Source organism: Myxine glutinosa, chromosome 5 (assembly GCF_964187855.1).
Source record: "Myxine glutinosa chromosome 5, kmMyxGlut1.1, whole genome shotgun sequence".
Classification (NCBI taxonomy): Eukaryota; Metazoa; Chordata; class Myxini; order Myxiniformes; family Myxinidae; genus Myxine; species Myxine glutinosa.
In genome coordinates, this window is record NC_136265.1 from 175,761,477 (window position 1) to 175,774,879 (window position 13,403).

General features: G+C 47.2%; 1 protein-coding gene across 1 annotated transcript in view; it reads left to right on the top strand.

Annotated features, from left to right (window-relative positions):
• The window catches only part of EEF1G (eukaryotic translation elongation factor 1 gamma), a 54,514-nt gene that overhangs the window by 23,345 nt on the left and 17,766 nt on the right, over positions 1 to 13,403 (top strand). The window contains exons 6-7 of the mRNA XM_068115490.2: positions 10,616 to 10,745; positions 12,602 to 12,806. Coding sequence (XP_067971591.1) covers positions 10,616 to 10,745; positions 12,602 to 12,806 — 335 coding nt within the window. The remainder of the gene's footprint in view (positions 1 to 10,615; positions 10,746 to 12,601; positions 12,807 to 13,403) is intronic.

The window sequence follows — 13,403 nt, forward strand, 5'->3', positions numbered from 1 at the left end:
CTGTCAAGAGTAAGGATGAGTGCGTTGTCAGGAATGGAGGTGAAAGTAGTGAGAGTGACATGGAGCGTGAGTTAGTTGTGACAGGTGAGCGAGGATGTACACCTGGAATAGAAGGATGCACACCTGGAATGGTAGAGCGTGAGTGGGAATGCACGCTGGAGTTGGTGGTGAGGCACGTGGTTGGGTGTGCGAATGAGGGCACACCTGTGATTGTCACAGAGGAGGTGACCGAGGAGGGGGCGCGAAGCGGTGTTTTGGTGAGGTGTGCGACCAACGAATGTGTGCCAAAGTGTTCGGTGGTCAGGTGTGTGACCAAGGCTGTGAGTGGAATGAGAGTACCTGGGTGTGTAAGGAAAGGTACGAGGAGCATGGGCACGGCTGGATGTGTGAGCAAGGAACGGGCTGCGGGGTGTAAGCATGCAGGTGAAGCATCGACATTAAACGGGATAGAGTTTAGAACGACTTATAGCCGAATCGGGCCCTCGGTGCGTGCTGGGCCTCGCTTTGAACGGCCGCGTCTGTGCTCCACTAGGCGGAGCGGGCGGCCCGATAGAAAGAGTCGTCATGGCGACCACTTTTTGTTGAGGAATTCCGGCAGGTCGAGATCGGGACATTGGATGGCTCCGTGCCGAGATGGTGCGTGGGATCTCGGCCCGGGTAAGCCCCCGTCCCTGCCCCGAATGCCGGATGCATCCAGCCGCTGGCACAAAACAACCAGCATCCATTGCTTGGCTTCACGAAGCCGGGCTTTGGACAGGGAGTGGCGCACCGAGAGGTATTAGTGAGTCGACTGGGTGATGAGGTTAGTGTTTTGGACCCAAAATTAGAGAAAAACAAAATTTGATGATTGGCAAGGGATTGGCAGTAGTGATTGGCAGATGATGGGCAGTGATTGGCAAATTTTTAATTTGTTGAAATTTGATGTGCAAAATTGGTAGTGAGAGACCCCCGATGTGGTGGGATGGCAAATCCACCATCCTTCCCATGGGGGGGCAAAGGAGCACTAGATTATGGGGTGTATGGCAGTGAAAACTAGCCCGGGTGGGTTAGGATATGGTGTGTAGGGATCTAGCGAAGATTGACATTAGGTGACGTTAAGTTTAGTTAGTGACTGATACCTGTAGTAGGGACGCAGGTAGATTAGTATGGATGATAATGACGTGGGAGCGCAATAGTTTAAAGGGACGACTGGGAAGCGCAAGTTTCAGAGGGGAGTAGTTAGCTGAGATGATGCCGTGTGTGTGAGGATGGAACAGGTGTGATTGCACAGGTGTGCAACTGGACAGGTGTGTGGAGCAGGGTATGAGTAGTGAGTGTGTGGATCAGCGCGAATGCGCTTGGGGAGAGAAGGGTGCAGGTGGCACCAAGTGTGAGAGCACAGGTGTGCAGGTACAGGTGTGTGGAGAGAGTTGGAGTAAGTGGTACGGAGTGGTGTGCATGGTGCGAAGGTGTGGATGGGGGAAGAGTGGACCCCTTTCACGAGTACCCGGGGCGGGTAGTGTAAGTGTTAGGTAGAGGGTACAGGTAAATTGTGGTTGGATATTGGCACTTGTGGTGCGGTTGCAGAATGGTGTTGTGAATGGGTGCATTAGTGTTGTGGAAATGGCTGGGCGTGTAGCCTGTTAGTGCGTGTAGTTGGTTGGGCACTCCACCACTGTGAGGATGTCGGCCAGGTGAGGCCGCAGGTGGGCTCTGGGAGCCGGTAGAGTTGTGGATGGGGCCCGAGGATCCGGAGGACGGACCCGGGTAGCCCAGTGCCAGAGAGGGCACCGAGTGGGGAGAGTGCCAGAGGGCCTTCCCCAGGTAGTTAGGTTAGGGCAAGGAGCAGGTAAGCTCGGAGGCAACTGCAGTGGTGGAGGTGTGCAGGTGGGTAGACCCACTGGGAGAGGTACACGCCGCAGCCCAGAAATTGTGCGAGGGCACCGGGAGATGAATCGGGGGAGTGAGACCCCAAATTGAAGAGCACCACAGTTTGGCCAATGGGAATTGGTTTTTAGAACCCATAGTGTAAGAGGGCCAATGGTTTGGCCGGAGAGAGACCCCGGGTAGTGTAAAGTTGTTAAAGTCATTTAGGAGATAGTTAGGATTGATGAACCTGTCGCACCATACGCAGCCACTTGCCTGTGGTGATGATGATGACTCCACACCTGTGTTTTCTTTGTTTTGTTGCAGGAGATGAATCGCTGTGTGGATTTGTGAGACGCATCACGACGTGGATGAGACATTGGGGTGATTCCATCTCTCCCTCCCTAGGAGGGACTGATGATGAATTGGTAATGGCAAATTATGATGTTGAGTTGGAGATGGCAAATTTTGATGAGAGTTGAAAATGGCAAATTTGATTGGTTAGGAGGGAGAGAAGACGAATTTGGTTTATGGGAGGAACGGGGAAGACAGTAGGGATGTTTGTCGATTTGTAAAGTAGATGTTTATGGGTAGTGTTGTGTTTTGTGGATACAGTAAGGGGTAAGGGAGGGGCCATGTAGGTTACCTGGTGGGGGGGGGGGGCGTACGATAGGAACGTACCTGTCTCACCTGGTTCCCATGTGCCCCCAGTGTGCATTACCTTATATTGCGTGCACTTTTGCGCCCTTACCACCTTACTCACTTGTTTCTTCTTTTGTCTCCCACCTCCGAGGATCTGGCTTTGGGGTAGAGAGAGAGGAGAGAGAGGTGCTGGCTACGCAGTTGTGGGCCTGCACTTTCGCTGTTGGCTGCCTGGATCGATACACCATATGGACCGCAATGTTTGTGGCCACCCACAATGGACCGCAGCTCTTTTGCGGCCAAGCACCACCCGTGGAAGGACCTATGGGTCAACGTGGCACCTATGCCATAAAGGTGAACCACTGTTAATTAACACCAAGTGCACCACAAGAAGAGCAAGAGACACCTGCAGGGTTAGGGGTTGTCGAATTTATTTTTATTCCAATGAACAATGGTGACTGCACCGATTGGTGGTGGGGTGGTGCTTTTGATGCTCGGAAAGGGTGCTCTGCACGTTATTAAAGGCCGTCGGCCACAGAGCACTCGTGGGTTGGTGTATCGATGCTGGCAAGCGCGCTCTCTCTATGCATAACATCTGCATGTGTTCCTCCAAAGACAGGTCCTGGATCGTAGTGTAAATAGCAGCGTAGTCTTGTAAATAATGCTCCCTACCGGCTGTATGTTTAGTTTGAGAATTCTTTCCGGATTCGGTTATCCTGTGGGTGTGTTTCTGAGAGGAGAAGGGTGCAACGTCGCAGGGGGACATATTTACTCATTTGTGAATATCTGTAAAACTGTCGCACTCAGGGTAGAGTTAATAGTAGAGGGAACTACATTGCGTGCCACACTAAAGTAGGTAAAAATTTATCGGGTCGGGACGCCCCGAGGGTAGAGAAGGGTGCAATGTTGCGAATATGGAATTTGGCCTCCATATCCGCTTGTAAATATTCCCCTATTTTCTCCGATACTCCCCAACTTTCCCCAATCCCCCATTCCCTAGTCCCATTGCATGTAAATAACAATCAGTAGAGCCGACCTTCCCCTTATTCCCCCATTAAATGTCGTGCCCAGGTCCACCGCACCACACGTAGACAACTTTCGGACATCTTCCTAGTTATTCTTAATCTATGTCAGTTAAGGCCTCGTTTCCATTAATTATGACTCTTCGTTGCACCAGAATGTGATTATATGGCATCAGTAGTGAGTTTAGGACCTTTCCCATACCTCCTCCCATCTTCTTCCCCAAACAACAACAATAACAACAACTACAACAACAATAACAACAACTACAACAACAATTACAACAACAACAGAGGAGATGGCGGCGGAGCGGGGGAGGATGCGTCCTCACACCGGCTCGATTAGCTCCAGACCATGCGCTCCACGGGGTTACCCCGAAGGGGCTGGCTGTCAGCTCCTCGTCAGGGGCGGAGCCAGTAACCCCCCCCGCACGCACCCAATGAGAAGCAACGTGCCGATTCCACGAGGCGGAGCTAACGAGCCGAGGGCGTGTCACTCCCCGCCGGATATACGCAGCCGCTTGCCGGACGTGACGTCAGATTCGCCCCCAGCTGGAGAAAGACGGACCTGCGAGCGCTGAAACAGATTCGCCCCCAGCTGGAGAAAGACGGACCTGCGAGCGCTGAAACAGATGCGCCCCCAGCCTGGAGAGAGAAGTCGCCACCCCTCGAGCGCTGCAATACCTCCACCGCATCTCTTAAACTGGACCGTACGTGATCCTGCCCTGAGCACAGGTGCACCTGGAGCGATCGCTACCCGCTTTCCTGGCCATCAAACCCCGTGTGAGTGAGCCTTGTCCCGCGTTTACCTGTCGTCTGTCCGGGGATAATATAAGTGTGTTTAAGTGCCCACCTTCCTATGTTTCCCTCTTGTCCCTGTAATCTAAACCTTCCGCATTATTGTAATAACAACCTTTGAGAACCGTATCCCTGGTGTCGTGTCGTATTAATTCCAGCCGTGTGTCTTCTTTTTCCTTCATTGGTCTAGCATAGCGCGACTAGTCAACCCCGGGTGCAATCGGGGTAACTTGTACGGATACGGCGGCCATCCCGCTCGGCCCACCATACCATCAAAGTCGTATCTGTAACAATATATATGTATATATATATATATACAGTGAAACCTTGACTTACGAGTGCACCAACTTACGAGTTTTCCGAGATACGAGCCGTCGCTCGGTCGATTTTTTGCTTTGTGATGCGAGCCGAGATCTGAGTTACGAGCGAGCGAGCTTGGATATAAAACACGTAATCATCGAAAAACATGAGCGAGGTGTGCGTGTTGTCGACTTGGCGAGGCAGTACGATCGTAGTACTTCTACGATATGTACGATTTTGAAGCAGAAGGAGTCGATAAAGGCTATAACGCCAGCCAAGGGCGTTAAGATTATTTCAAAGCTCCGGACCTCTGTCCATGAAGAGATGGAGAAGTTGTTGTTTGTGTGGTTGACGGAGAAGCAGCTCGCAGGAGATACCGTGACCGAGAGCATCATCTGTGAGAAGGCACGAGACATTTACCGGGATTTGGTGCAGCAGACGGCGGGAACATCAACGGTCGAGGCATCGGAAGAGTCATTCAAAGCCAGTCGGGGATGGTTTGATAATTTTAAGAAGAGGACCGCATTCACTCCGTCGTCAGGCATGGTGAGGCAGCAAGCTCGGATGTGAAGGCAGCTGAAGATTTTATTATAACTTTTGCCGAACTGATAGAAGCCGAAGCATACATCCCCCAGCAAATCTTCAACTGTGACGAGACAGGGCTCTTCTGGAAAAAGATGCCGAGGAGGACGTATATAACGGTAAATACACTTAATAAAACCAGTTTATTTCTTTACATTCTCTTTTATTATGTACAGTATATACGAGGTCGTGCTTGTTTATACATTATTTGTTATTTATAAAGTACATTTTTCTTATTTAAAAACACGTAACAAAAAAAATTGGTGTGGTTTTTGGGGGGCTGGAACGGATTAATAGCATTTCAATTCATTTTAATGGGGAAATTTAATTTGAGAAACGAGCAAATTGAGTTACGAGCTCGGTCACAACGAATTAAACTCGTAAGTCAAGGTTTCACTGTATATATATATATATATATATATATATATATATATATATATATATATATATATATATATATATATATGCATATATATATATTGTCGCGTCCGTAGCCGATAAAGGATAAAGACCAGTCTTGGACGAATAGTCTATCGAGCTTAACACTCCGAGGCGTTCAAAATATAGCAGAGAATACGCGCGTGGGGGAGGGTGAAGAGCTTACCTTCACGGGTCCCACAGGACGTCTTCGAACCTGCGATGATTAATTTAAGCCGACACAGGATTTAAAATGTACAAAAATACCGGCTTTATTGAAGACATGCCGGTAACAAAATAACACGGCAAAACTAAGATTCCTAAATGGGAACGTCCCCACACAGACTTGTATACCACGCAAAGGGGAAAAATAACTGGTGAAATTATGTTTGTTTTTAGGTACTTAGCACTGAGCGTCTCCTGAACCCCCTCGGGCATCGTCAAAACCCCCGCATCCTTGGTGGGAACAGCACAGGCCTCCGTGCACATTTCGCTCGCGGGAAACGCAGGCCTCAGTCCACAGTCCGTGCACGGGAAACCGCAGGCCTCGGTCCGCAGTTCGCTCCTCCTCACGATCACGATGATGATGTCGGAACGCGACCGTTCGCCACCAAACCCCACAGACAAGAGCTCGTAAACTTCGACCTTTCCACAGCCACATAGATTACCACAGCAAATTAACCAGCAGGATCGATGTGAAGGCTTCCGCAGCCAAGCCTGGATACTCCGTGGGGAAATCTGAGTTATGAAGGCAAAATAATTGAGAGGATTACAATGATGAATGCAACAATGCAACAACAATGGGACAAGCAAATTCCAAGGGCTAATCAACGAATGCCTGATCTTCATAAGTATGAATCATTAATTGCTTTCCAAGCCAGCTGTTCCTCATCAACCCTTTTGTTGGAATGCTTGCTTTAGTCATTCTCCTCACTCCTTCTCTCTCCTCACTCTCACAAGTAGATGATATGGTTATATGGGCCATAATAGCAGGGGGCTATAATAGTTGCGTGTTCAGGATGGTATTTTTGTTCAGAACGAGCAGCGAGACTGTTGTTATAGTTCCCTATTGGCAATAGCCCATATGGGTTCTAGTTCCCTATGGGTTTGGGTTTGTTGCATCACATTTGTGCATTTCCGTATCGCCAATTTGATGTGTAGCTCTGGAGATGTTAACTATTGTTTGCAAGTCACACTAGTGCTATATTTTTGTGCACATTTTGTTGATGCCACTTCAGAATCTACCACATTTCTTCCAATTTTTGGGGTCCATCAATAGAGCCACTTCACCAACATGTCAAATTTGTGTGGGGCAAAGGCAACGTGATGGATCATTGTGAACAAGGGAATGTTGCATCTTCACAAAGTTCCTGCTGTTATCGCTTTGGGATGATGCAGGAGAATGCAGTTTTGGTTCCTCTAAGCCAGGGGTTCTTAACCAGGGGTGCGAGACAGGTCTCTTAGGGGTGTGAGTATGTTGTACTCAAACATGGTTGATCTTTTGGATGTGGAGAAAAATTATATTTATTTTGTCGCTTTTATGATGCAATTGACCACATAAATAAATATTATGCTCTGAAACAAGAGCTGATGTAATAGAGTGGGTATATTACGTTTTGTAGCATGTAAAGGAGAACGAGAGATAAGAGGCGAATACATGTATGTGCTTGTCGGCGATGGGGCGGAGTTGTCGTGGTGGCAGATTCATGTATAAATAGTCAGCAAAAAGGTATTGGAGTCATTTCCTGTAGTTCCAGCGTGGGGTGTAGACTGGACTGCGAGTAGGAGTGTTGACGTGCACTGTAGTGAGATCTCCTGTGCAGTGTCATGTTTTCAAACTCAAATTTGAAACCATCAAAGCTCAATGAACGTTTCCAGAGCAAACATGGCGGCAGGGATGCAGGGAACGACATCACAACATTAAAAGCCAAAGGAGCTAGGTTTGATCATGCTGGCACTTTGCCAACGTATGGATTTTCACCAACAGAGAAACCTATGTTGCTTGTCTCTTATCAAGTTGTATACCAGGTTGCTAAGTCAAAGAAACCTCATGCAATTGGCGAGGAACTGATAAAGCCGTGTGCCCTTGAAATGGCAAAATTATTCTCGGCAAGGAGGCAGAGAAAAAACTGCAAGAAATACCTTTATCAAATGATGATACATAACCGAATCATCGACATGAGTCGAGATATTCTGTAACAGATTGTCGCAGATATTAAGGCTAGTCCAGTGAAGATTAGCCTCCAAGTGGATGAAACAACAGATGTGTCAAACTGCTGTCAGCTACTGGTAGTGGTTCGGTACATAAAGGACAAAGAAGTTGAAGAAAATGTTCTCTTCTGTCAGTCACTGAAAGCAACTACGCAAGCTGTAGATGTGTTCAATATGATAAAATAATTCTTCACAAAACACCAACTCAATCTCAACATGATTGGTTCGATATGTGCTAATGGAGCACCAGTCATGTTGGGCAACCGTTCAGGCTTTGTGCACTAATCAGAAAAGAAATTCCAGACGTGAAGATCACCCACTGCTTTCTTCACCGGCATGCACTTGTAGCAAAAGCATTGCCTCCAAACCCGAGGAAGACTTTGGATGTTTGTGTGAAAATAGTGAACATGATTCGTGGGCGAGCTTTGAATCATCGACTGTTTCAGTTGTTTTGCGAAGAAATGGGTCAAGAACATACTGTGCTTTTGTATCACACAGAAGTGAGATGGTTATCACGTGGTCGTGTATTATCCCATGTGTTTGAATTGCGAGAGGAAATTCAGCAGTTTCTCTCTGAACAGCGACAAGACATAGCTGAATATTTTGATTCTCCTGAGTTTGTTCAGATGCTTGTCTATTTGGCTGATGTGTTCACAGCACTCAATGAGCTCAATCGCTCTATGCACGGAAAGGGGCTCACCATTGTGACTGCAAGCGAGAAGCTGGTTGCATTCAAAGAAAAACTTGTTTTATGGATTAGGTGTGTAACGAAGGGAAATTTGGTGAATTTTCCATCCCTTGAAGGAACAGTCACTGAGGATGCTTCCTTGCAACCTGGCTTTGTTTCAACTATTATTGAACATCTTCAAATGCTGCAAACTTCATTCCATGGTTACTTCTCGTGTGCAGAGCTGCAAGCGTGTGGTAACTGGATCAGGCACCCTTTCCGGATAAATTTGGAGGATATTGATGATGACAGTGACATCAAAGAAGATCTCATCGATTTGAGAACCAACCATGGAGTTCACCGAGGGTCATCTGGAGCACCTTTGGGCGTCTCAGCTGGAAACATTTCCCGTACTAGCTAGGAAGGCTCTCGCTGTGCTCGTGCCTTTTGTGACCACGTATCTGTGTGAAGATTTTCGTGTCTGCTTCATATCAAAACCAAGTGCAGAAATCGGTTGGATGCTCAGCACGACATGCGAATAGTACTCAGCTCCAAGACGCCGAGGTTCCATACCATCATAGAGAACAAACAACAGCAACGAAGTCACTGACCTTGGTGCACAAGCACAATTTCTTGCAACACACCATGCAAAGTACTAAAAAATGGAATAAAAATCTTTACTAATTTGAAGTTACCTTAGTATTGTAATGAATCATTTAGTTGCCAAACATGTAAATTTGTAAAATATAAATAAATTTAAAACCATGATGAATCTGTTATTGATAGCCATGATAATTTTATTATTCTTTCATTACAGTGGGGACAGGGGTGCGAGAACTACTTGGTGCTTTGCAAGGGGTGCAAGTAGGGAAAATGGTTAAGAACCCCTGCTCTAAGCGAAAGTCTTTAAATTGTGGTTACTAGGCCGACCATTGAAGAAAAATGAATGATCAATCTATCCTTGAGGTTTTTTTTTTGTTTGTTTTTTCCCAACCCCTTCATCATCTTTCCCTACCCGTCTCTAGTAACCTACTTTCTCTAATGAGGAGGTTACAAAGGACAGTAGTTATAAGGGGGTAAGGTGGGGATACATGAGATCTTGAGGTGAGCATTCTGCCTTATATTGGGCATCGTCCTCAAGTAGTACCTTTGAGTTGAGGGGAGGAGGTAGGTGAAGAGGAAGCATACGTCAGAGACGGACTTGACAAGGCGTCACTATGACTTGGAAGAAGGAGACTGGTGGAAGAGTTCACCCTTGAGATGTACATGACTGTGTTGCCTGTCTTGCTTCTCGATGGATATGTTTGTTGCGAGCCTTTCGGAATGAACAAAAGTTACCCTCGGTGGGATTGGTTACACTCTGGGGCGGTTTGATGCTGCTAGAGCAAGCAGCTTGACTGCAAACACCTATCCACAGGATTTGGTGTACCATGGCCTCGACTAGAGGATGGATGGGATAAACCGGTACATGAGATAAAGCAGGATTTTGTGAAAATATTCTTAGGCCCAATCAATGGCATATCCTGTGGGAGAAGTCAGATTGCAATCCCTTCCAGATACAACCGCAATCTGCATTGTTGAGGTTGCTCTCTTACAATAACCAGAGAGATATGGGTCTTGACAGGAATGTGATCAGAAGTGTGAAGAGCAGCAAAATAGGGACAGGAGAGACTGATTGCACAAAGTTAGTCTTACCAATTGCTAGATACTTTAATAAATCTCCATTTTATTATCTCTTGCAGGCTGTTTGTGGGTAGGTATTGTCAACCAGTAACGGATTAGCTGTTCAATCATGCACATTATATTTATTTTATTTTGCTCTTCGATAGTTTTGTTTCCACGTACTGAAATTCCCAAAAGGAAACCCGAGCTTGGTTTGTGCACATGGCATCACTGGCATGAATGTCCTCCCAATATCACGAAGTGGAACTTCCATAAAGAATTATGGCTCGTTCCTTTTCACTGCAACACAACGTCCTTTCACTGGTGTCCAACCTTTGAAATGTTCTACATGCTTAAACGTGGTGGACTCTCACGACATTTTGAATCTACTGTATTTCCTGAAGACCATTTGGCACTTGAGATAAAGGTTAACCCTGATTTGTTGTGGCACTGTGCAATGGTGTAATCTTAGGTGCTGGAGCCAGCGTTTCGCCAGCCTTACGGCAATGTGGATCGTTGGTTCATGACCTGTGTCCAACAGCCGCAATTCAAGGCTGTTCTTGGGGAGGTTAACCTTTGTGAGAAAATGGCGCAATTTGATGGTAAGTGAATTGCTTAAATCTCTTCTTGATTAATGTTCTGATACCGGCATCAGCTCTTTTTGGTGTCCCAATCCTCCCCCACCCCCTGTCTTTTTTGGTGCCCCCACCCTCCCCTGTCCCTGCATTTTTGTTTCACACCGTCCCCGCCCCCTGCCTTTTTGGTGTTCCACACCATCCCTGCCCCCTGCCTTTTTGGTGTTCCACACCATCCCCGCCCCTGCCTTTTTGGAATTCCACACCATCCCCGTCCCCTGCCTTTTTGGTGTTCCACGCCATCCCCGCCCCCTGCCTTTTTGGTGTTCCACGCCATCCCTGCCCCCTGCCTTTTTGGTGTTCCACACCATCCCCGCCCCTGCCTTTTTGGAATTCCACACCATCCCCGTCCCCTGCCTTTTTGGTGTTCCACGCCATCCCCGCCCCCTGCCTTTTTGGTGTTCCACACCATCCCCGCCCCTGCCTTTTTGGTGTTCCACACCATCCCCACCCCCTGCCTTTTTGGTATTCCACACCATCCCCGTCCCCTGCCTTTTTGTCCCCCGTCGCTCAGCGGAGCGAAAGGGGGACTATGGCTTTTCCGTCCGTCCGTCCGTCCGTCCGTCCGTCCGTGCGTGTGTGCGTGCGTAAGCGAAGGACCGCATTCGAATTTGGTGTGTGGGTGCAACCCACGTCAAAATCCAAGATGGCCGCCGCCATGTATGTCTGATGCCATGTATGTCTGAACCTTGTAACCTGCATATCTTGAAAAATAAGCGAAGTACCAACTTATAATCTGGTGTGTGGGTGTATCTCGGCATAAGGAAGAACCCTATTGAAAATTGGGTCGCCACGTCAAAATCCAAGATGGCCGCCGCCATGTATGTCTAAACATTGTGAGATGAATATCTTGAAAAATAAGCGAAGTACCAACTTATAATCTGGTGTGTGGGTGTATCTCGGCAAAAGGAAGAACGCTATTGAAAATTGGGTCGCCATGTCAAAATCCAAGATGGCCGCCACCATATATATGTCTGAAACTTGTGAGCGAAATATCTCGAACAATAAGCGAAGTACCAACGTCTAATCTGGTGTGTGGGTGTATCTATTGGGTCGCCACGTCAAAATCCAAGATGGCCACTGCCATGTATGTCTGAACCTTGTGAGATGAATATCTTGAAAAATAAGCGAAGTACCAACTTCTAATTTGGTGTGTGGCTGTATCTCGGCATAAGGAAGAACGCTATTGTAAATTGGGTCGCCACGTCAAAATCCAAGATGGCCGCCACCATATATATGTCTGAACCTTGTGAGCGTAATAGCTTGAAAAATAAGCAAAGCACCAACTTCTAATCTGGTGTTTGGGCGTATCTAGGCACAAGGAAGAACGCTGTTGAAAATTGGGTCGCCACGTCAAAATCCAAGATGGCCGCCGCCATGTATGTCTGAACCTTGTGAGCGAAATATCATATCATAGCATGTTTTCTGCGTCTTAAACTTTGTCAACTCACATCACTTCACCGACGGGGGACCTAGGCGTAACGCTTGTTGGTGTTCCACACCATCCCCGCCCCCTGCCTTCTTGGTGTTTCACACCGTCCCCGCCCCCTGCCTTTTTGGTATTCCACACCGTCCCCGCCCCCTGCCTTTTTGGTATTCCACACCATCCCCGGCCCTCTGCCTTTTTGCTGTCCACCACCACCCCCAGCCCCTGCCTCTTTGGTTTCCACCACCCTTCCCCACCCCTGCCTTTTTCCTTTCTCTGTACCCCCCCCCCCCCCTCCCTTCCCAAATCACTTCTCGTCCGGTTTGTTTGTGTTTGACGCGCTCTTCTTACCTTTTCCTTTGAAGCGCCAGTCTCACCCACTGTCATTTTCCTTCAGCTAAGAAGTTTGCTGAGTTGCAGCCCAAGAAAGAAGGCAAAGAGAAGCCAGCAAAAGAAAGCAAACAGGATAGAAAAGATAAAAAGGACGATAAGGAAGAAAAGAAAAAGAACAAGATCCAAAAAGATGAAGAAATGGATGCGACAGAAGAAGTGCTTGCTTGTGAACCTCAGAACAAAGATCCATTTGCTGTTCTGCCTCGAAGGTTTGTAAAGGTTCACCTTTTGGAGGGTGGGAGTGGTGTAGGGGGGTGGGTTCCTTTAGTAAACGTCTTTGCTTTATTATTTGAGGTGTGTGAAAGTTTTTCACTCTCTAAATGGTTGACCGAAAACATAACTTTTCCAATAGCAATGGGAAACATGTGCTTCGATGTGTACCTTACTGGCCGTAAACAAAACGGCAGTTCAAGACTGATATGGAATTTAAAAATTGCACTTTTCATTCCAAGCAATATCACAGTACAGTATACTTTTCAGCAGCCTTATGGGTAAAGAAATACACTGGCTGGTTTTACTTTGCATTCCCAGTAATCATAGATGGTCAGGAATGTGGAATTTCACCAAGGGGTGTCAGACACAATTGCCTACTCTCTGTGAAAGACGCAGTGGCATCTTTACCACCTTTGATTTACAGACATTTGTGTAGCCATTGCAACAGAACTTCTCAAACTCTACCAGACATAGGAAGACTGAGTAAAAGCTTGTAATTGAAAAAGCTTAATAAATTATCTGTCATACACACTTTTTCCATCGGGCAGACACTTCCGACCACGCAGGAGGAGAAATTACGTGAGAAGAACATC